Here is a 22,310-nt window from a genome sequence, read left to right on the forward strand (position 1 = left end):
TGATACGGTAATAGCTAGTGTAGCCTTGCGAGTCTGTTGATGAATGGGGTGTGGTGAAGCGGGTTAGCTGGTAAAGCATACACATTATGATCGCTCCGTATAGTCAGGATGTGCGCATGGTAAGCGTTTTTTTCTTCTCTCACCTGTATTCCGACGCATGGATAATCAGATAGCAATATTGGTTTCGATTCTCTTTTCTTTTTTACGCTTGTGACCCCTCGTTTCGTCTCTATGTGTCATGCATGGTTACTGAGACGAAGCAACCGGAAAAACGGACCGCTGTCACGCTAATTGCTGCGACGAAGTGTGCCACCGAGTGACGGTTCGATATTAACGATTTAATCATAGATATTGGAGTGTGCCGGTGCCGTAATCAAGGCGATAATTAATCCGCGATCGCCATTAATGCGAACGGTGTGCAGTTGGATGTACCGTCGATGAGGCAATGATAAATTCAATTTTTCTGTAGTGTATTTGATGCGATTGTTTGTTTTTGATTCAGGAGAAAAAGAAACTTTTGTAATGTGCCTCTTAAGGATGATTTGTTTTTAAAATATCTTGTCCTGAAATAGTTAGTTCTTCTGCTAATTTACTCAAAACATTCGTCTGTTTGTTGTAGTACAATTTAAAATGATCATTTACGACAAGGTTAGATGCTTACACAACTTGATGCATTTGTTTCAATATCACTTAATTTAGAAACGATGTCGACACGATTTTATCGCGCATTTGAGTATGTATCATTTTCAAACCATGGCGCTCGTTTGGTCGGTGGGAAAAAGGAGGCAAATTCATTCCTTTTTGCGCTATTTGGCGCTATCAAATGCTCCAACCCCTATTAGCTAGCTACCTCAGTGGTTTAGTGATTGACTTACGGTGGAGGCAAAAACAATTGGAGCTTGAAATGTTTAACACTTACGAGAACACAGCAGTCCAGGGCGGCCAGCGCGAGGTCCACGTCGTGTCTGATGAAATGTGTGGCGTGCCGGGGATAGATTTATGTTTCCTTTCGCAATTATTATCGCATCAACATTTGTTGCATGACGGACAGGAGCGATTTAATGGGGTTGCATTTTTTCGACGTAGTAGCTAGCATTTGAATAACATGGAAAGGGTGATTCTTATTTGCATCTGAGGAGGATCGTTTGCTTTGGATAATTGTTTACAAGCTTAAAATTATATTAAATATAATTTGAAGATTGTACTTCGAATAGTTAGAGGAAGCTTTCGTTATGTTGGGTTTTAAATAGTAATTAATGTATGAATATCATTAATTTTGTTGTAACAGAAACGCGAAATTTGAAATATTTTCAATCAGTTTTACATTTTGTCAAAAAAATACTGACTATTAATAATGATTTTTGAAATGTTTTTGCCATTTGCAAAGCTGTTTTTGCGTAATATATTATTTACCAGACAGGATAAGATCTGTTTCATGGTTGAATAGTGTACTTTCTATAAGATTATGCAAGGCTGAATACTCCCAAAGACGATCAGGCAGCTCTTTCCGATCGTGGTTATTTTTAATCGCATTGTAGGTAAGAGAATAAGGTGCCCTCCGGATCCAAAAGTGTCCAAAGTAGTACCTATTGCGAATTCAAATGTCAGTCAAAAGGAGTGGCAGCTGAGAGAGCGTAGCAGCGTGGAGTGTTTTTATTTTCGTTATTTTGAAACCGTCCGCTAGTGGTTTGCATTTCCTCCATTTTCTCGTTATGTTCCGCGGTAAGCTTCGCTGACGGTTGTCTGACGATCCCTGCTGGTGGGCCGTATGTGACATTGTTCACGTTCACGCACGGTGGAAACGTTTTCTTATGTAATTGTTTGCAGTACAGGATTATGCGATCGCCATTCGGAACCGGACGCATGCTTGCTCACCCTCGCCATTGTGTGTCCACCGGAATATCGGGCGAGTCATCGTCGATGGGCGGCTTAACCTTGAGATGTGTTGTTACTCTAATAATGGAAAGCGTATGAGTTGAATTAAGCGTAGACTCAGATAGTAACCATGTACAGCAACCCTACTAGCAATTAATAATAGTTTGTAAATGCGATAATTTGAATACGCACGAAATATCACGGGTGAACAGCTGTGAATTGCACAATATGTTACGCTGCACAGATCGTATCATATGTCCGGAACATCGAAGAAAGTTTTCATTAATCAACAAGTAGAATTATTGATTGAATAAATGGAACTAATCATAATCACCATAATTATTCAATTATAATTTTAGAATGCTTTACAAGTGTCAAGGTGTCAAGGAATATCTTTCATTAACAAGCATTGATTGATGTTTACTTATATCCTGTTCTACTGGTAAATTAAAGAAACATTGAAACTCATCTTACACTTTTGTACCATATGTTTTTTAATACGAAACTTTGTTGATATGTTAAAACATGTTTTTAAGTTATCGTTGAAGCTAATTGAGAAATGCTATTTTATACTCTTTGTTTAAGCTTATCTTGTAATGTTGGGGTTTTATTACTTAAGTCGATTAGGAGTGGTTCGGGAAGAATTAGGGTGTTCATATAAATATATTTCATTTCATTTATTCAGTTCAATAGACCTTATTGGCCCTTACTAACAAAATTACACTCATATACTATGCAACTACACTTATGTATTTATAATTTATTTTCCATACTAGGTTTCTTCAATTGATTAGATTTTTTTTGCCGTTCCTCATGATTGCAAAGCTTTCTTCAAAAGCCCCGATTCGGATGAAAGAAAAGCTGTGCATAACGAATGAACTAATGAACACAGCATTAAATGCAAGGTTCACAGATTGCATACCTTTAGGCGGATTAAAACTGAATCCCACTTGGAAATTGCTATTTTTTATAGCAACTTTACCTTTTCCAAATACATATGTAACGAACAAATGACGTGAACTGTGAATGCGAGTCTTCTGAGTCCCCGTGTTTCTCCGAGTTACGTGAATAATGCGTTTCAGGGACAACTCGCCTTCGGATGTCGCATAGTTCAAATATTAAGGCTGGAGGACACTGTCCGTACTCGCTAGTGATTTGTAATTTTGATTTTCACTAGCGCATCTGGCGGTGGCTGGTAATAACTTTTTTTGATCATAGAGGAAAGGGTCGTGCCGGATCTCAAAATTAAGTAGTTTTTCCATCGTATTTTGTCATGAAAATGGATGCAATGCGTGCAGGACATGTGCATCTACCTTTTACAAAACTTTTTTCGTCCCAATTAAGAAAAAATATGAAAAATATCATATTTTCTGAAGCGCCTCCAAATTGTTTGGCAAAATGCTTCGGTCAGCCGCCGCCATATGCGCCAGTGAAAATCGACATTACACTAGCGAGTACGGGCAATGTTCCCCAGTCTTTATGTATTTCAGCCAAAATATGGATGGTAAAAGGGTATTAATGATTAAATTTAATAAATTAATGTGCATTATTGCTTATTTCATACAGTTCGTGTAGAAAATTCGGTTAATTCTCTACATTGAGCGATTTCAAATTTTTGCATAACTGCATTTTTTAATTTGGCAATTGTTGGAGGAAAATTTTCCAATTTGATGTATGAACTGTCAAGACTAAAAATTCGCGCAAGTCGAGTGTCGCGTAACTTGGGGAATGACTGTACATATTTTCAACTTACAAAATTCCAAAAAACGCGTGTTAGTGTTATAAAATAGCGTTGCTCAAAATGATTTTATCAGTACTTTGCCTTTGACTGTGTACTCTATAACGCATCGTAAAATTTAAGACAATAGAAACGACAATATAGAGCTTTGATAGGTAGCCTTCCGTTCGTCCGATAATGCATCAGGTGTGCCAATAAATGCTCACCGTCGAAAACGCACCACATACGCTTTTCCTCGCTAGAATATGTAACGAAGTGCACACCTGCTCGGTCGGTATTATGCGGTTAATGCCTAGCTATGGAGCAGCTCAAACTATGAATGGTGAAAATCATACACCTCCACACGTACCGAAATGTTCAAACGAAACTCGAACCATCCATTAGAGTGTAGCGGATACGTATGGCCCACATTTTCGATGTGGATCGTACGGCTAATCAGGCTTTCGTTTTCTCTAGTGCTTGAAGCTCAGTTTTAATTGGTGTGATTTGTTGGGCGCATTTAATGAAGTTGGAGGCCCGCTCTCTTCTCACGTTCGAAGGTGAATTGGTCAGGAAAATGAAACGGGGTCATCGTGCGTACTGTTGTTTCGGGGGGTTACGTCAGTGATATTTTCTTCACGGAAGACTAATTGGAACGTCTACTGAAGCTTGAATTGAGCCGGTATCATTTATTCACTATCAAATCCATTTATTTGTTGGTAACGCTTTTTTTTTGCTCCATTTCAGATTGTTTCGTGTTTTTCAATGTACATAAGAACGATTTATTCTGTTTCAACACTTATGGACGCTTAGCTGTTGTTTTTCTTACTAGTTTTTTTTGTTTCTTTTCGCTACACCCTTACTTTATGTCCCTGCTACATGCCCCTTACGCCACACTGTACAAAACCCTTTTTATTATTTCTACAACAATGTTTCATTTGGAAAAACACAAACACACACACACATACATACGCATGCCCACGATCTGGCACGTTCGGCTATCGAGCAAACGGATCACTAGTTGTCTCTATTACCACTAACCATCACTGCTACAGCTACTGCTACCCTATCCATCTGCACTGGGCGCATCGCGCGGTTGAGTTGAGGTTATCCAAATGAAATTGTAAAAATTTTTCTAAAACAAAAAACTTCACAGTTTTTGCAACGCACCCGAACCCACCCCGACCACGGCGAGTCTCGGAGGGTTTGGGGCGGATCTACCCATGTGGAAAACACGCTCACGATATATAATACAACTACAAAACACTCACACATTTTGCCGCACACTTTTGCCTGTATCAGAGCATCGACGAGTGTCGAGTGTGTGATTATTTGACTAGCTAGAGTTAAGTTAAGTTTCCTTCAGCTTCCGGACGATTCCGGGTTCGGGATCTTCCATAGCGTTGCGGACATTACCAGCCGACCAGTCGGCCCCAGTCCTCCTTGATCATGTCGGCCGCCTTTTCGCCAATCATGATGACCGGTGCGTTCGGGTTGCCGCTGATGATGGTCGGCATGATGCTTGCGTCGACCACGCGCAATCCGGACACACCGTAGACGCGCAGGCGCGGGTCCACCACCGCGCCCGGGTCCCAGCTCGGTCCCATCTTGGCCGTACCGGCCGGATGGTAGATGGTGAAGGTAAACTGCTTGATCGTACACGCCCAGTACGCATCGGACATGAAGGGCAGATGACGGCAGCCGGGCAGCGGTATTGCATGCGGGCGCGAGTTGAACCGCTGGAAGGCCTGCGTGTACGAGACGTTGATCGCGATCTTGATGCCCTCCACCAGCACGGCCACGTCTTCCTCGTGCGCGAAGTAGTTCGGCTCGATCGACGGCTGCACGAACGGGTTTTTCGAGCGCAGCCGTACCCAGCCGGTACTTTTCGGCCGCAGCAGCAATGGCAAGATGGTCCACGTTTCCGCATTCTGGATCGGTTTGTAGACAGTGTTGTAGAAGCCGTCGCGCAGGTTCAAAATCTTCCGTATGTTCTGGCCACCGTCCGAGTTGACCGAGCTCGGACCGAAGTGGAACTGGATGTCGGGCCACTTGCCAGACGGGTCGGCATACTTGGTGTTCACGAACGCGACCCCCTCAATGCCCGGGAACGTCATCGGGCCGCGCTCGTTGAGGAAGTATTCCAGCGCCACCGGGACGGAGCTGTAGCGGGACGTTTTGACCGTAACCGGCTGATCGACCAGAAACGTAAGACCGCCGAGCCCCACATGGTCCTGCAGGTTGTCGCCGACCGGCAGATCCGACACGACCGGAATGCCTAGCTCGTCCAGATGATCCGCTGGCCCCACGCCGCTCAGCATCAGTATCTGGGGCGTGTTGAGTGCCCCGGCCGACAGTATGATCTCTTTGCGCGCGAACACGTACTGCCGCTTCTGGTGACGCACGAACTCGACACCGTACGCACGGTGCTGATCGTCGAACAGGATGCGCGTGACGTGCGCGTTCATGGCAATGTGAAGGTTCTTGCGCAGCCGCACCGGACGCAGGAAGGCTTTGGAGGTGCTGCACCGACTGCCGCGCCGTATCGTCGCCTGCAGCAGCATGAAGCCCGTCTGTTCCGCCCCGTTAATGTCCCGATTTTCGTAGCCCATCTCCTGGCCGGCCGCCACGAAGGCGACCGACAGTGGCGTCCGCCACGGTGCCTCCTGCACGGTCAGATACCCGCCAACGCCATGGTACGGGGAGCGCGCCATGTACGGGTTCCGGTTGTCCTCCGACTTGATGAAGTACGGCAGCACGTTTTCGTAGCCCCAGCCGACGTTGCCCTGCTCCTGCCACTGGTCGTAGTCGAGCCGGTTGCCCCGCACATACACCATCGCATTCAGCACGGAGGAGCCGCCCATGACCTTGCCGCGCGGCCAGTTGCACCGGTCGCCGATCATTGCCTGGCAGTAGCGCCGGTCAGCCGACGGCGTCGTCTGGTACTTCCAATCGTACTCGGTCAGCTGCAGGTAACCGGCCAGGGAGGGCACATCCGTTACCTCGTTCTCGTCACCGCCAGCCTCGAGTAGCAGCACCGACCAGTCGCCGATCTCGGACAGCCGCGATGCCACGACGGCTCCGGCCGAACCGGCCCCAATAACGACGAAGTCATAGTATCGTCTTAGCTGCGAAGCAAACGGAACAATGAAAGTGTGTTACGTTACGATCGACCTCGTGCATGTACGGTGTAGCGGTGGTTTAGCGGTGGCAACTTACCGTTTGCTGGTCGGTGGGATTCGTCTCCGGATCCACACTTTGGTATCTATAGTAATTGACTCCTACAGCTAAAAGTGGTATAAGTGTGAGCAGTGCGATAGGGGTGTGCGCAAGTCCTCCAGCTACTGCCGCTACGGAAGCGAGTCCAAGAGCCATTGCACGGTGCTGGAAGTTGATGGCGTCTTTTTGCGGGGGTTTTCTTTTGTTGTGTCGTAGTGTCTTGTTGGTGCGAGTTGATTTGCAGAAAAGTTGATTCTGCCGAAACCCGGGAGAACGTTTGCCGGGAGACGGGTTCACACTGAGGCGTTTGCAAGAGACCGCGGTGCAAGGAAATGTTGTTGTTAGTATAGCAACTAGCTGCAACCGTTGCTAGATCCAAACATCCAAATCCTGCTTCGGGTTTTCGGACAGTATCTTGGGCGTGTAGTTGCGTATGCCACCGGGGCGCACCTTCTGGAACAGCAGCTTTGCGTTGCGGTCCTCCTCCTCAATGTCCAGATAGGACTTGATGTACAGATGCTCGTTGAGGTACTTGGTCTGCCGCTCGACGCTTTTGTACGAGGAAGCGGCCGATGCGGACGAAGCGGACGATGTCGTCGAAGCGGTGGACGGTGAGCGGGACGGCACAGCGGACGAGGTCGTGGAGGAGGTGGACGAGCTCGTGTGGTGATGGTGATGGTGATGATGATGGTGGTGATGATGGTAGTCATGTGCGGAGGTACATCTGGAGGGCAAAGATTTCTCCTGGCCCATTTTATTAAAGCTCTGCAAGAAGAGGGCACCCGGTCGGTTCGAAAGGGAGCGAGAAACGGAGAGAGTGGAAGAGAGAAAAAGAAAGAAAGTTAGTTAAAGTTAGTTTTTTATGGCACACGCACGAACCCACACACTAACACAACGCAGCCAGAAATAGATGGCCTACCAGAACCAGGTTAGTCTGTCTGTCTGACCACACGCGCACCATAATACACACTGCTTTGCGCAGAGGGGGGAGTGTACGCCACAGGGCGGACCATACAGTCGGCGTGCTGCTCTACGCCGGTCGGTCGGTTTATTTTGACCGGAGCCATTCAGCCGGCTCGAGGATTATTCATGTTCCCGGTGGCGATCATAATTACTCTCTTCAGCAATCGTAATCTCATTAAGCCTAACTGTGCCTTCTGCGCACGGCCGATAGAGTCTGGCAGGTTACATCCTACCGAAAAAAAAACTCGTTTTTGATTGAAGCTACCAATAGCTCCGTTTTTTTTCTTCTTCAGCTTCTGGGAAGCTACGGGACTTGCAATCACGATATGAAGCTACTGGCTGGAGAGTCGGCTGTTCGAATCATCCGTGGCGTCTGGTTTTAGTGGCGATAAAACGATGGCACGTGGGTATCTCGGAGGTTGCAGCAAAACACGAAACGAACTTGACCGCTAAGCAGGTTCGTGTCTGGGAGCAAATGATACGGGAGAGACTCGTAATTGTGCTTTGAAGCGATGTAGGTCATAGCAAGAGCACCAGTATGGGGGCTTTTGTACTTTTGCCGAAAAAAAATATTTAAAAGAACATCCCAATGTCGTCGTGTGTCGCATGTAAAACGCATTTCAGCATGAAAAAAAAACAAATACTTGACTGTATAAACACAACTGATGTCTTCATAAAGCAGGCCACTTCTTAAGTGCTTTCTTTTTGGTGGTCAAATTTCAAGCATTTGCTAACGCTACATCGGTTGAGTTTTATTAAACGATTTTAAGGTTTAGAATCCTTTAAAACGTTGTTAACTGCTTTTATTTACTTTACTTAATTTTTAGCGGTCAGTCGTATTGTCTTTGTTTCTATTTCTATTTAAGCGTGGAACATAATAACTCCCAAATAACAGAATCTGTTTTCATGCTTATAGATTCTCCAAACCAACGATAAATCTATGCAAATATCTCATTTACAGTGCTTATTTACAATCCAAATAACATCCACCGCAGGAGATTTATGTGCTCTGTAAAGAAGTACACCCTAAACCGCTAGTTTGTATCATTGCTGCATGAAATAGTGTCATGAACTTGCTCATTGAGCTGTGAAATTTAGAGGCTATCACTTTCCATCATAAACGATACGTCGCCGCTGCTCTTTATCCCCGATAGATGCTGCCAAAACCGCAAGTTGCATTTTATTTACCATCGACCCATCCCTCCCGCTCCCAGTTAGTGCCCTTGCACGCTGCGTTCGCTACGAGTATGTTGTCTTCATTCACAGCAACAGCAAGTGTGTATGCACGTGTTTTTCCGCGTGTCTTGCCCACACCCGTTTAGCTTCTTCGTCGTGTTAGCTTATCCACGCGAGACGCCTTCCGCAATCGTTTCATGATCAAACCAATGGCGATAAAGAAAGGGAGACGGCGGGAACGGCAATCATGTGTTCAATGTCAATAAGGAACTCAAGGCGGGCTTTTCCAGTGCTCCCCCGGCTTCCCCTGCAAGCAGGGTTTGCGGTTTGAATGCACGCAACGGCCGACAGTGCGGCTCGAATGCAATTCTTCATGGCAGTTGGCAGTCGCTTCACCGCTGCTGCTCACAAGTGTTTGGTAAGAGAAACGGCACTCAGTGCGGCTCGGGCGCTGTTGGTTGGGGTCAACTATTCCCGCTCTGCCTTCTTTGTCGTGTATGTTGCCTTCCACAACTTCTGTCCACGTTTCCTGGCATCACTGACGGTGGCCGGCAGCACCGATTAGTTAATGATCACGTTTAATTAACGTATCGTGGAAAAGGAAAGTAAAAGTGATAGTTCGGTGAAGGTGACAAAGAAGTACGATGTTGAGCCGCGATAGCATCAATTGCATCAGCAAAGGTGTAGAATTAATTTTGAATATGGAGCTTGAGATTGTGTATATTTTACAGCCAGGGTCCAGTTAAAGGAGCAATTGAATGCACAATTTAGTTTGTAAGATATTCAAAGCAGTTTTTTTTTTAATAACCCATGCCAATGGTATTAATTTATTAGAAGCATTCAACATCTAACGGGCCGATGGTCTGGCAATGATCAGTCATGATTTGGCGCTTTGCTGATTTAGTCCGAAAATTCATCGTTCTTATATTGTCCGTTAATCCGAGTCGAGAAAAATGCGTAACCGTCCAGTCCAGTTAACCTCTCATTGCAGCCATACGTTGAGCAAGAAGAGCTTGAACCTCTGTTGAAAAGTGGGAACAATATAACCATCATGCAGATTAAAATATGTTTCTTAAATTGTTCTTCGTGCCACCAAAGAAAGGAAATGTGAATGCACAACGCTTACGGGCAACTTTGGACGCATTAATAGCCTTGAACGGCACTGCTGGTTTAAGTCCCTGCTTCAGCTTGTTGCAGTAGTCGGTGACGGCCTGCGATGGTCGGGAAAGGTCCAGCACGTACGCCTCACCGTTGGCCGGGTTGCGAATGTTCGCTGTAGCAGTACGTCCGGCCACCGCTCCGATGATCTTTGGCAGCTTGCAGATGCAGTCGTTGAACGAGGTGCACTGTACGTTTGTGCTGAACTGACCGTGAACGGTCGTGACAGCGATACAGGCCAGCACCAGTGCGACGCAGAAAAACTTAGTCATTGTTGGGGAGAGTAGTCGGTAGTCGGGGGTTTGGTAAAACGGGGGCAGTAGAACTGTACCAAACGTTGCGTTCTTGCTCAGAGTACGGGGCGTGAGGCTCACCAGTATGTTCCGAAGACGACTTAGTTGAGTTGATAATCGGTCGAAAGTTTTATACCCGCTCGTTGGTTCACCTGACTAACCTTTTGGTCGAAGCGAAACGAGTTCCGGGATGGGTGCACAATAAGCCTATTTGTACCAAGGTGACAATTTGCAAATATGTTGCCGCAATGATTCCAGATGCAACGAAGTGAAGTACCCGGGAATGGATTGTATTTATAGGAGAGAGCATTTTTCCAGGCACGACCATTAACATTTTTGTAACATTTTTAAAAAATTGCCTTACTCTTTGCAAATATCTGTGGTCACTTTGTTGATTTGCTGATAAGACAAGTGCTGATATCCGGCATCTAGGAAAACTGAGGCTCAGAACAGTTGCCCTCATTGTTTTTAAGGGGATTTTTTGGGATTGTACATGTTCAAAAACATGCACGAATATAATGTATCAGGCGTTTACCTTCGATAAAGTAAGACGAAAGCGGTAGCGGTAGCAGATCCAGGCACACAATGAAGGTCTATAAAGACCCGATTGTGTTGCTGCTCTATCAGAACGTTTGTTATTTGTTTGCGCGTAAAGTTCAACCCCTGAATGGAATTATTCAGCATTATACACTCATGCGTCAGACGGTGGACGTGCAATGCGTGACATAATGGATGCCAGTGTGCCGCGGCAAAGTGTTCTCGGAAGGCGCGTAATTCTACCGTCAATATAAAAAGATCCCACCGAGCCACAGGGAAATTCATTCAGTTTCCGGACTCTCCCGACCTTTGCTCGACGTGCTCCTCGCCCGCTCCAAAACGAACCCACCATGAACAAGCTATTCGGCATCCTGCTGCTGTGCATCGCCTGCCTGGCCTCGTTCGCCACGGCCCAGACCTACACTCGTCAGATTTCGTGCAGCAACTACAACAGTTGCCTGTGCCAGTCGCTGCCGAGGATGATCGCTGCGGCCCGTGGACGTCCGGCGACCGCGACCATCACCAATCCGACCACTGGCGTGCGGGAAGTGTACGACCTGTCCAAGCCGATGTCCGGTGCCCTGCAGTCCTTCTGTGCCCGCAACCAGGCAGCAGTTCGCCGGGGCTAGAGGCGTCACACTGTAGCGGATGCGCTAACCCCATCTGCTACGCATCGACTATTCGCGGTGCGAAAACCGATCGATGAGTAATGTGAGATTCAAACTAAATAAAATCGCCATGGATTCTTTTGCAAAACCTTGCCCTCGATAGTACTGTTGAAAATAGCTTTTTTGATGACTGGGTATACAGTAGTGTGCAGAGTTAAGGGTTTCAAGAGGAGATTTCCCACACCCGGCGAGTTTCCATTCACTTAGGAGCATCAAATAAGCGCTTACGAACACAACAAGTGTCCCATTGCGTGAAGTTGATGGAATGAAATTTACAACTTACACAACTTTGTGGTGATAGTATCTCCGCACACCCTGTGGCTTACTAGGCTTCCTGCAGCGATCGGTAGAGAAAGTTTTGTAGATTCTTGGGGCGATGTAATACCGACTGGCTTTACATCATTATTGAAACAAAAGCGAATGTCTTAGCAAAGGGTTTCAACCAAACTCAGCCATTCCGTTCCCATCTCATTAGGATTACACAAATGTCTAGGAAAGATGGTTGTGATTCTTCTGAATCCTTTCTGATCGCTTGAAAAATAATGTTATACCTGATTATCATTTATCAAAAAAGGGGAGATAACCTCATTGCGGGCAAAGATAAATGCAATCTGAAAGCGAGAAATTGTAAAGCACACACACCCACACACACACACACTCCCAAAATCACACGGAAACCCCAAAATCTTACAGAATATCCAAACATAAAAGCTAACACCATCAGAGAGAGAGAGAGAGAGACACAAACACACCCACACCCTGCGCAAGCACCAGGCACTGAGGATCGTCGGCACTCACGCGGAAGTCGTCCGGGGTGCATGGACCGGTAGGCGTAGCGGAGTAGGCGAGTATGGGCAGCAGGGGCCCGTAGCGAACCTTGGCTTTGGTGCGACGTCGGGGAACGGCGGCCGCCGCTGCCCGCCGCAGGTAGCTGGCGATGGGCGAAACGTTGCTCAGCGGTGTCGTCGGGAGCAGCTCACCGGGTGCATCAGGATCCCCGGTGCGATCTTTGTGGCCGGGCCGGTCCCGGTCCGGTTGCGGTTGGGGCGCGATTGTGTCGGCTTTTGGGGGGACCGGGCCGGGAACGACGTACTCGGGCGAACTATATGCTTTGCCCCAACGACGGCCTGAAGAAGAGGAAGTATATCGATGGATCACTTCCCCTACCGTCGATGGCGTCGTTAGTGAGCTGAAAAAATGAATGATGAGTTCACAATCGCTTGTTGAAGTGTTGTAAACACGGTGCAGAACAACCAAGTATGTCTGAAAAATTTGCGTTGTTTCCTACGGATTGTGTGTGTGTGTGTGTGTGTGCGTGTATGTGTGGCTGGTGGGCTTTTATAAAAGTATGGGAGTGTTTTTGTGCGTGTGGTTTAAATCGTTAACGTCTAGCATCAACAGTATTTCGTGTTCGGGAAGCTGCCAATCATCATCAGTTCAGAAGTTCAATATAAATTCACACCATCTCACGAAAACACTGACGGAAATATGAGGAAGAGGAAAAAAAGCGCAACGCACTGCTTTGCACGGCCAATCCTACGCAACTTTCACATTCCACCATGCGATGACGCTAGCGTGGTTTGTGTGTGAGAGAACCGATTCAAATCAAGCCGACCATCTGCCAACACGTCTGGGCGCCCCCTCCCGAGTGACAGTGTCCAATCGGCGGTAATTTTTGATCGGTTTTCAGCCTCTGTTGTGCGTCCCAAAATCGTACCGCTTCCATCAAGATTCGGTCCAACATGCGCAGCTGGAGAAGAAAGCGGGGAATCGTACCCACGAAATGAGCACTTGCGCCGTTTTTCACCTCACTTTACTGTTTGCTAATTATTCGATCGTAAAGACGATGCATTAGATCGGTATGCAATGATGGGTAATGTGTCTCTTTACACATCATTAGAAAGCCATTTTGTGTTTTGTGGCCAATCGGGAAACAAAAGCAAAAACACTTCCAATCGATATCTGGATATCAAAGTACGCAGTGATTTGATGAAATGTGAAATGCATCTGCCGATTGTGGCAAGAAGATGGCAATCTCTTCAATCGTTTTATTGTGAGCCGTGATCGTGTGAAAACGCTCGAATTCTGGGTATAATTGTCGTAAATGAGTATTTCAGTTTTATGGCCGGAATGGAAAGGTAGATGATCGGTAGTAATCTGCTTTCAATGTTTCATTGGCTGAAGTTTCTTCTTATCTCTATTTTTCCATGTTGCAGTTTGAAACACGATCGGGCGTTTGCTTTCAAATTAACACCCCGCTCCGCGCTTTGTGGTTGAGGGTGGAAAATTGGAAGAAAATGTTCACTTTCATTTCGGTTCGAAATGTTTCACTCGAATTTGGGAATGTTAGAGTGCATTGTTTAATTGTAAATTTATCGAATACATGGAGGCGAATACTTTTAGAGGCGATGGCGTGAACGAAATTAAAGAAGCAGCCCCCAAAGACAAACTACGCGAGTGGTTAAATGAAGTTCGCTCCCGAGCCGTGGGGGACAACGGGTGGCTTTTTTTCCGGCTGTGCAAATGGTTTGCAAAGTATTTCACACACTTTTTGTGTGACCCATTGCAAATGGCAGACACTGGGGCCTTAATTTTTCTTGGCTAATAAGCCACGCTCGGCTTATAATGTGGAACAACACCACACACAAAATAACGATTGAGAACGCTTAAGCTGGATGGTTTGCAATCGTCGTTTGATTTCGTATAATGTTGTCAAGCGTTAAACGGTGAGTGAAAAAAGCGCATCAAATGCGAATTTCGTGTTAGTTTAGAGTCGGTCAAACTGACCCAACTGGTTTTGTGTGGTTTCGATTTGAATGCACCGCTGACACTATAGCTGCTAGGCTGATGTGGCTATGCCATCCTATTGAGCAACGATTTTCTTGACTTGTCCTCTAAATGGAACGTGCTATTTGTCATTTCTCAACGTGAGCTATTGGAAACCGTACGGTTTATGTAATAAAATTTGTTTTTGATGGAAAAACGCATTCGAAAGGTCGAATGGTGCTGATGGACCGAGGCGTTAGTTGGTAGTTCGGTGTACAGAAGGGGTCTGCACCCTATTAATACCCCAAAGCTTGTTTGTTTATAACCCGGTTTCGAATTTTCTCCACCAGTCAACTTAAAAACCTGTAAAACATGAGTCCACGGAACCAGAGCTTGGCGTTGGCCGTTTTAAACAGTAAAGATCGTAACAGATGATTACGGGATGAACTTTGTGTTACGTTACGGTTGACGTCAGCGATGAGTTCAAATTTTTTTTGTCGTTATTCAGTGTCTTCCTTTTTGCGATCGGTCAATTATCTGAACACGGGTGGCATTTTTTTCGCAAGACGGGTTGAAAGAGTAATTTGCCACTGGTCAATGAATTGGTGAAATTTTCACTTCATAATAAATAAGTCTTGAGCTTTGGCCCGCAACTGTATGTTCAAAACTTCCTTTATTGGAACCTTTTGTAGTTTCAACCTCAATTCTAAAACTGTTCGACTTCTTTCGATATGTTAATATAAGGATGGTTTTAAATAACATTGATTATAAAAATATTTTATAATTCATTTTGATACCAATAGCGTGTGAAAATGTATTTTAACAATTGTTTTTAACGTCATTGTGGACGAAATAGAGTTTTGACATAAAATTCATTATTGTTGTGTGAGCAAACGTTCAATATAAGGTATGATTTTTTGTATTCAGTGCTCAAATTTTTATTTGAAATATCATTGCACAGTATTTTAAACCACTCTTTTTTACTCTTGTCTAATTACAGGTGCGTACAGTCTGGATGTATATCTCTATTTACTCCATTCTGGATATGCTGCTTCAAAACTACACCTTTAGGCTAAGGCATGACTTTAAAAACAACGTACACAATGTAGGTATTGGAAAATGTACTAACAAAACGCAGTGCGATTGCCGTTTCAGTTCCAAGCCAATCGGCTTAATTCCGTTAGATTGTATATTCAAATACACACATGCTCACGCGATACATCGATTCATAAACGTTTCGTATCTCCGAACCCACACACGGCCGGGCGACGGGCGCGTACTGAAAACTTTCTTCGATCTGCCTATCCACTTGCTGCGCGCGCGACGCTATGGTGATATTTATTTATGTGTGACCCACATGCAGGCAAGGACAGCTAAGTGTGGAATTTCTCCACGCCTCACGCAATCATTCCCGAACTCAGATCAGACCTAACATTCCCGATGCTAAAGCGTGTCGTGCGGCTGGAAGGAATTCTTTCACTCCCACTTTCGTTTGACACACATTGCCATCTGTGTGCTGTCTGAAGACCGAAAATGGCATTTGGAGGGATTTTCTAATCCTCGAGCCCCAAGCACATTGACCCACATTCGTTCTCGTTCTTCGGAACATACTTCTTTGCATTCGAATCGGGGCTAGTTTGTCGTACGATGCAGCCGTTTGAATTTTTGATTTCGATTTCGTTCACTGGCAACAGTTTGTTGTTCAAACAATGAAAAGTCGGACGACAAACCTATGATACCGGTTGACCATATACGTTGCGCAGTCGTACCCGCAGTCGATGGTGACGGTCGACGGGGGTACGCTTTGGAGAGGGACCACCGAAAACAAAAACTGAAGGTGGTCTTGTAAAGACGCACCTCTTTGCCCGGGTTTGGAGTGCTATCAGCAGGAACAAACGTTTTCGGCTGGTAATAAATTCCAAATTTCTCTTTTCTTTCCACAAACATTGACTGCCTCTGGGCCTTTTGCCATGGTTTCTTGCAACCAGCACATATCAAACTGTTATGAAGGAAGCATTTATAACAAAATGTGTGCATGAGCGCGTGTATGCCGTCAATGTGTGTTTATGTGCTGTTTTAGGTTCCTTCGGTGCCTAGTAGTGGTTCGTAGACTGTGGTTGCATATTTTTTCATCAATTTCGTTCAACATCTCAACGTAATCCTCACGGCTGCAGCGATATGGTCGAGAGCTGTTGTTATCGTTAATGGTGATTTTATTATTTCGTGTAAAGCACGGGCGTGTACGGATGAACCTTTTATTTATTTTATTATTATTTTTTGAGAAAGTATAAATAGAGGGGGGGGGGTGTAGTAGAGTGTAGAGTAATTCAGACCTCTTTTCTAGTCGCGTGTGCGCATAAAGATGACGGAACATCAATGAATAATTCAGAGATACGCGTCGTTACATGAGAAAGCTGCGGGAGTGCTGGTCATCGGTTAAGGGAATAATTTTGAGAGCGGCAGAAAACTGTGTAAAAATGATGGCATCGCAAACAGATGGTTGGTTGAATTGTTGAAAATGATGAGGTTTGACTGAGCGGCTGAACACAAACTAATGATCGATTTATAGCGATTGCGTAAGCATTAAGTCGACGGGTCGGACTTTTCCTCCCCAGGCTGCACTTGGATGGCGAATAAATGGTATTAGCTTTACAACATCCATTGTCGAGCATAAAATATATTTGAGGAAAAAGGGTAACACGAAAGTATTTTTTTATCGTAAGTATGCATAGTCTCTTATTATGCCTGAAGTGCTCTAAAAATACAAAAAAAAACTATCAAATGAGTTGTTGTTTCCGGAATGCATACCAAGCAAAGGAATAGCCACATAACAAATTCCAACTCGACTTAATAAATCTTACACAAATCCGCATCGCCTCACCACACAGACCCTAAGGGCGAAAGTGAATCCCCCTCGATAGGAGGAACGTTGCCTGCTGTCCGGCCTTGCTTCGGGCCATTTTCATACAGTACAAAAATCCCGTTGCAGAGAATTTCCCTTTTTTTCATTTCATTTTCCCGGATACTGTTTGCTGCCGGCGGCGTTGCTTGTTTGCTATTGGTGAGCGGCGTGGTACAAGTTTCTCTCGTTACTCATCCAGCTCAGTGCTGGCAAGAGCCAACCTGCTTCCCTCATCCCCCTTTGGGTACGTTGGGATGAACCGTTTCTTATTTTTGTTACAACAGATTATCTATGAACAATTTTCTTGGCGAACGATACCGCCGGCATTTTGGCGTTAAAAAGTGCATTTCATTTTCGCCTCAAAGATACGGGTGGCCATTTCGAGCCGACCGAGTACGAACAACCAACAACCGACAACCTGGATCGCCTGTAGCGGGTGGAATGTTTTCTTCTTGTTCACCAGCTTTCCACGAAATGGTCGTTCGGTTTGCCGTTTTGTCAAAGAGGGCTGCGACGGAGCCAACTGTGGCTACCTCGTGGCTTAGACATAGGCCCAAGACGCTTTATGGCCATTATCACGAGATCACGAAAGCCGGTACAGCTCGCGCGTGTGTTTATTTCCCCTCCTATTTTTCCTTTCTTCCTTCCCTCTTGCCGTTTCATTCCTGGCCACAACGGTGGTGCATTGACGTTTCATTTTCTACTTCCTAGTTTTTCTTCTCCCTTTTGAGCCCTGTAGTAAGCCGGTGGTACGTGGAGGGTTGATTTTACGAGCAACTTACCTGCCACTATTTACCCAACCCCTGGCTTACCCCAAACCTGCTTGGGCCAGAAACAGGATTGTGCATAGTCGGTGGAAGTTCCACGCGAGTAGACGTCACGTGGAAATGAATGCAGGAAGTCCGCCGTGTGGCGCTACTACTATCGCTAGTGCGTCGTCCGCAAAGGTATGGTTTTAATTGGGGGCCCATTCGTTACTACCCGTCCGTAGCAAGCACGACCGGACTGCTGCAGCAACAGCTGATTAGTGTTGAGATTGCTTTTAGGTAGCAGCAGGCACCGCTCTATTCGATTTTTATCGTGCATTTTTGTTTGCGCGCCTCTATGCATTTTGCACGCCTTTTGCGAGAGCATAAAGCTTATGAACGCACGCTTAACGAGTATTCAATGAGTTGTTATTGTGTTCACTTATGGTTTAGAATTATGTTAAGTGAACTTTTGAAACAAAAGCATTGCAGCTCATGTATAATTTGGTTTTTGGTAGAAAGGAAAAGTGTAAAGGTAAACTATTTCACACTCACCTACAACAAAAACGTTTGGAAATCTCAAACGTTTGAATTGAAAAGTCGCTCTTTGGACAAACGAGTCTAGCTACTTCCGGGAAGTACACTGGACAGCAGAGACCCGGCTATTGACTTCTCCGTTTGTGCGCCTTTACAAAGCAGCTCTGTATCTAAACCCTTACCAGCCATTCGTACGCCGCGAACAGTCGATTCAAACACCAGTGTACGGAGATAGTTGCAAAAAGCGGTATTTTTTTCAAATTTCCATAGCTATCGCGCGTTGAATGCACGGTGGTTGCACGACCAGTAACCAAGCAACCAGTGACAAAGAAGGATTGCAGTCAACACCGTCTGGCGTGCAAGGGAAAATGAAAGTTTAGGATTCTTTTTCTGGTTTCGAATCGCTTACTGGTACTTCCAGAAGTGAGTCATGCGGCACCGTCAAACGCAAACGAAAGTCACGAGAAGTCGTTTTTCACCTTTTTGCGCGACACTCAGTTAGCTGACGTTCGTGCCATTTTTCACGTCTCAGAGCGTCTGGTTTTGATAATGATTGTGTGAGGCTGAGCAACTTACAACTTGCTTCACTTTCACGTAGGATCAAGTTATGTTTAACTGGATGTTCTTAGCACATCGTTGCTTGAGTTCTTGATTGTGAAACCATGTTCAACAAGCTAGATTTGCTTTGCTACCAAACACTACGATTTCATCGCACAACTAACTGAATGGTAATTTTGAAGCCTTCATGTTGCTTGGCATTTATCCTCTAACCTTCCCCCGCTGAAGACGGTTTAATCTATCATCACCGATGCGTAAACACAATTTACCCTCTCGTGTGTCTGTGTTCGGCAAATGTTCGAGATGTACAGTACATCCGCCATCAGCGGTAGTAGGGAACAAATAAAAAAAACGAACAAAACATTCCATTACGCGCGAGACGCGTAAGTGTCGTCATCTATCACCACTAACCTTCCCGAGTACTAAGCATCCCTAAAAAGCGTCTCCCGTTGCACTCTTGCTACTTACTTGTTGTTCAAAGCATCAATCCAAAACAACAAAGAACCATCATCAGCTGTCTCTCACGGGTTCGATGCAGTTGAGAACGGGATGGGCGGGCGGGCAACGAGAGACGGACGGACACACGTTGTCCACGAAGACTGCTGACGGTTGGAGCACGGAAAGGGAAAACGCTATTCCACTTCGGCGTTGCAACGCTGCTGACTGTGTACAAGCAATATAGTTGCACCGGTTCTTCTTCGAAGTGTTCCGGTATGTAAACGGTTAGGTACGGAAAGGAGTTGTAGGTTTTTTTTTTTCTGCGCGGCGAAAGTGAAATAATGTTTTCCTTGCTGCCGTTGCGGTATGTGTTTGTGTTTGTAGTATGTTTTTCTCGTCGCTGCTGCTATGTTTGGGCACACCTTAGCGACATCACTTTTGCGTGAGTACGTTTTGAAATCTTATCTTTTGCTGAACACTTTGAAATTTTGGGCACGGTAAAAACCGTGGTACATTTTGATGTGTCACAATGTGTTTGCTGTTTTCACAGAAAGAAAAATAAAATGTAAATTATGGAGTCATGTTGTTCACTAACTACTTCAATGCACAGTCCGTCTGATGCTTTTTGTAGACCCCAAATCAATTGAAAGTTTTTAGAAAAATCTCTATGTTTAACACTTTTTTAACGGAACAGGTTCTCCAAATATCTGCTGGTTATTTATAACTTCTCGTCACGTTAGTACAACATCCTTCTCTCCTTTTAATTTAACTATAACACCAACGAGAAAAGTGATCTTATCAAAAAGTGATTGTATAAAGCTTAACTCATATGGGCAAAATAAAAAGAAAAAAAACAAGAAAACTGAACTAGCTTGCAACTGTGCACTTGTACTTCGGCGTAGTGAACGTTTTATCTATCTCACAAATGGCCATCCAACTCCTCGCACATAGCACTTCTCCTCTGCGTGCGTCGCTTACATTCATTTGTCTGCACCCGACCGTTTAATTATACGGTCATCACTTCCGCATTTCCGAATGCGGCTCGGAAGCTATCAATTTGGAGATTTTCTTCTGTGGATTTCGGAGAAACAGTAACAACCCACCGACTACTGCATTGGCCTCTATTGTGGAATGAAGTCCGCCTTTTTCTGAAATTGCACAAATTCACCGACAGTACCACTTACGGGTTTAATTTCTAATGCCTTTTACCCGAAAAGAGAAGCTTAATTGACAGAACACATACACTCATTCGCCGACGAGAAAGTAAACACAAACACTTTTCGGGACCCGCACGTTTTCCACCAGAATGAATGATTTCCAATGAGAGAAACACTTCAGATTTGGAAAGTTTATCACAAAAAAAAACTTTGTTTTCACACCTAAATATATTTTCCACTGTTCTAGGGGAACAAAGCAGCGGCAAAAAGTAACAGTTTCGTGTTGTTCTCGATCTGCCCGGAATCGGTTACTGATGGTTTCTGATCTTCCTATCCATTTTCAACTCCATGCACTGCTGCTGTGGGTTGCTTCTGTATTTTTTGTTTTGTTTCTTATTTTTTACGTCTCTCGTTTTTCCGCTCGTACACACTTTTACTGTATATCTGATTCGGTTTTGTAGTGGTTCGTCCAACTCTGCCCGTTTGCTCCTTATTTCTGGAGTTTTGCGTATACACGCGCGCGCAAATACACAGGTTCCGTTAGCGGGCTCGTGCGACTTGCGTATCGGGGATGGTAAATCCGTACCGGTTCGCTGTTGAAACGCGTCTGAGCACGAAGGCACCATCGCAACGATGAGATTCGCTTGCAAACGAACGGACGCTGCTTTCCCCTTCCCAAAATCGATGCCGCTATAGTGGTTGTGATGAAACGCTGAAAAAACACCGTCGAACGTCGAAAACATCGACTACTACCACCACTGCCTCGGGGGATCTGTATTCGTCAAGGCGTGTATGTGTGTTTGCCTAGTCGAAGGACGGTTCGTCGTTTTTCTGCTCGCGCAAGTCTTTCGATTGAGACGCTGAGAAAGCAGCTCGGGGCCGTGTTGGGGGCAGTGGGTGAATTTGAGCGCTCTCTCTTTCGTATTCGGGAGATTCCGGTGTGCGATTCGGTGTCATTTTGGAGAGTGTGTCTGTAATTGTGTGTATGTGTATGATGGTGTGATAGATTTTGATTTTTTCTTAATGTGTCGTTCAGTATCGTGATTGCCAATAAAATATTTTATCCTTTTCTAGTTGTTTGGTATATCTGTTTGGTATACGAATCAAATTTCTTTGTTCTTAACATAACTTTTACAATTAATCAAGAAAATCGCTCGGAAAACGTTGGCATTTTTCTGAATAATATTATAAAATCTTAAATTAATTTATTACAAACACTTGCTTTTTTAACATTAATGTGTTCGTTTAACCCAACTATTATTCAAAGCAGTTTTTATTCATTTCATGTACTTTTCAACTAGCAGCAAGATAAAAAATCGCATAAAAAAGCTTAAGAATGCAGTTTTATGCTTGAATGTTCTTCGTGTCTTCTTTTCGCCAGTACAGCCGACGAAAAGTAAGTCACAGGATGAAAGCAACAGAAAACTTGTTTACTTTGCCCGTTTTGTGCACTTTGAAAGTACATTTCTTCGGTTTCGGTAAAGCCGTTGACCTCGATTATATATTTTTTTTTCATGGCGACCACGACACCGTACGCAAGTAAAACACATTACACATACCTGTTGTTCTCTGTTGCAGTGTTTGCACTCATCTGGACTTG

General features: G+C 44.9%; 4 protein-coding genes across 15 annotated transcripts in view; 1 reads left to right on the plus strand and 3 right to left on the minus strand.

Annotated features, from left to right (window-relative positions):
* The window catches only part of LOC120898671 (flotillin-2), a 154,167-nt gene that overhangs the window by 62,116 nt on the left and 69,741 nt on the right, over nt 1-22,310 (plus strand). The window lies entirely within an intron of this gene.
* Nucleotides 4,262-7,029, minus strand: LOC120898670 (glucose dehydrogenase [FAD, quinone]). The gene is made up of 2 exons (XM_040304818.1): nt 6,812-7,029; nt 4,262-6,720 (listed from the first exon to the last, which is right to left on the minus strand). The coding sequence occupies exons 1-2, from the start codon at nt 6,965-6,967 to the stop codon at nt 5,005-5,007; spliced, it is 1,872 nt and encodes a 623-aa protein (XP_040160752.1). The 5' UTR covers nt 6,968-7,029; the 3' UTR covers nt 4,262-5,004.
* Nucleotides 7,159-21,307, minus strand: LOC120898675 (knob-associated histidine-rich protein-like). 6 transcript variants are annotated; one of them, XM_040304835.1, is made up of 3 exons: nt 21,142-21,307; nt 19,584-20,091; nt 7,159-7,576 (listed from the first exon to the last, which is right to left on the minus strand). In XM_040304835.1, exon 3 carries the CDS (start codon nt 7,562-7,564, stop codon nt 7,181-7,183), a length of 384 nt encoding a protein of 127 aa, XP_040160769.1. In that variant the 5' UTR covers nt 7,565-7,576; nt 19,584-20,091; nt 21,142-21,307; the 3' UTR covers nt 7,159-7,180. The 6 variants fall into 6 exon arrangements, with proteins under 6 accessions (XP_040160769.1, XP_040160773.1, XP_040160772.1 ...); XM_040304839.1 differs by having other exon boundaries at nt 21,115-21,307; XM_040304838.1 differs by having other exon boundaries at nt 20,797-21,307.
* LOC120898677 lies at nt 9,722-10,664 on the minus strand. The gene is made up of 2 exons (XM_040304840.1): nt 10,077-10,664; nt 9,722-9,971 (listed from the first exon to the last, which is right to left on the minus strand). Exons 1-2 carry the CDS (start codon nt 10,378-10,380, stop codon nt 9,925-9,927), a joined length of 351 nt encoding a protein of 116 aa, XP_040160774.1. The 5' UTR covers nt 10,381-10,664; the 3' UTR covers nt 9,722-9,924.

This window comes from Anopheles arabiensis, chromosome 2, assembly GCF_016920715.1.
Source record: "Anopheles arabiensis isolate DONGOLA chromosome 2, AaraD3, whole genome shotgun sequence".
NCBI lineage: Eukaryota > Metazoa > Arthropoda > Insecta > Diptera > Culicidae > Anopheles > Anopheles arabiensis.

Bases quoted from the DNA above. Each gene is read 5' to 3' on its own strand.
- LOC120898677 (XM_040304840.1), bottom strand. From the start codon at position 10,380: ATGACTAAGTTTTTCTGCGTCGCACTGGTGCTGGCCTGTATCGCTGTC. The intron at 9,972-10,076 runs GTAAGCGTTGTG...ACTTTTCAACAG, and splicing joins TAATGCGTCCAAAGTTGCCC to AGGTTCAAGCTCTTCTTGCT.
- LOC120898675 (XM_040304835.1), bottom strand. From the start codon at position 7,564: ATGGGCCAGGAGAAATCTTTGCCCTCCAGATGTACCTCCGCACATGAC.
- LOC120898670 (XM_040304818.1), bottom strand. From the start codon at position 6,967: ATGGCTCTTGGACTCGCTTCCGTAGCGGCAGTAGCTGGAGGACTTGCG. The intron at 6,721-6,811 runs GTAAGTTGCCAC...TTTGCTTCGCAG, and splicing joins ATCCCACCGACCAGCAAACG to CTAAGACGATACTATGACTT.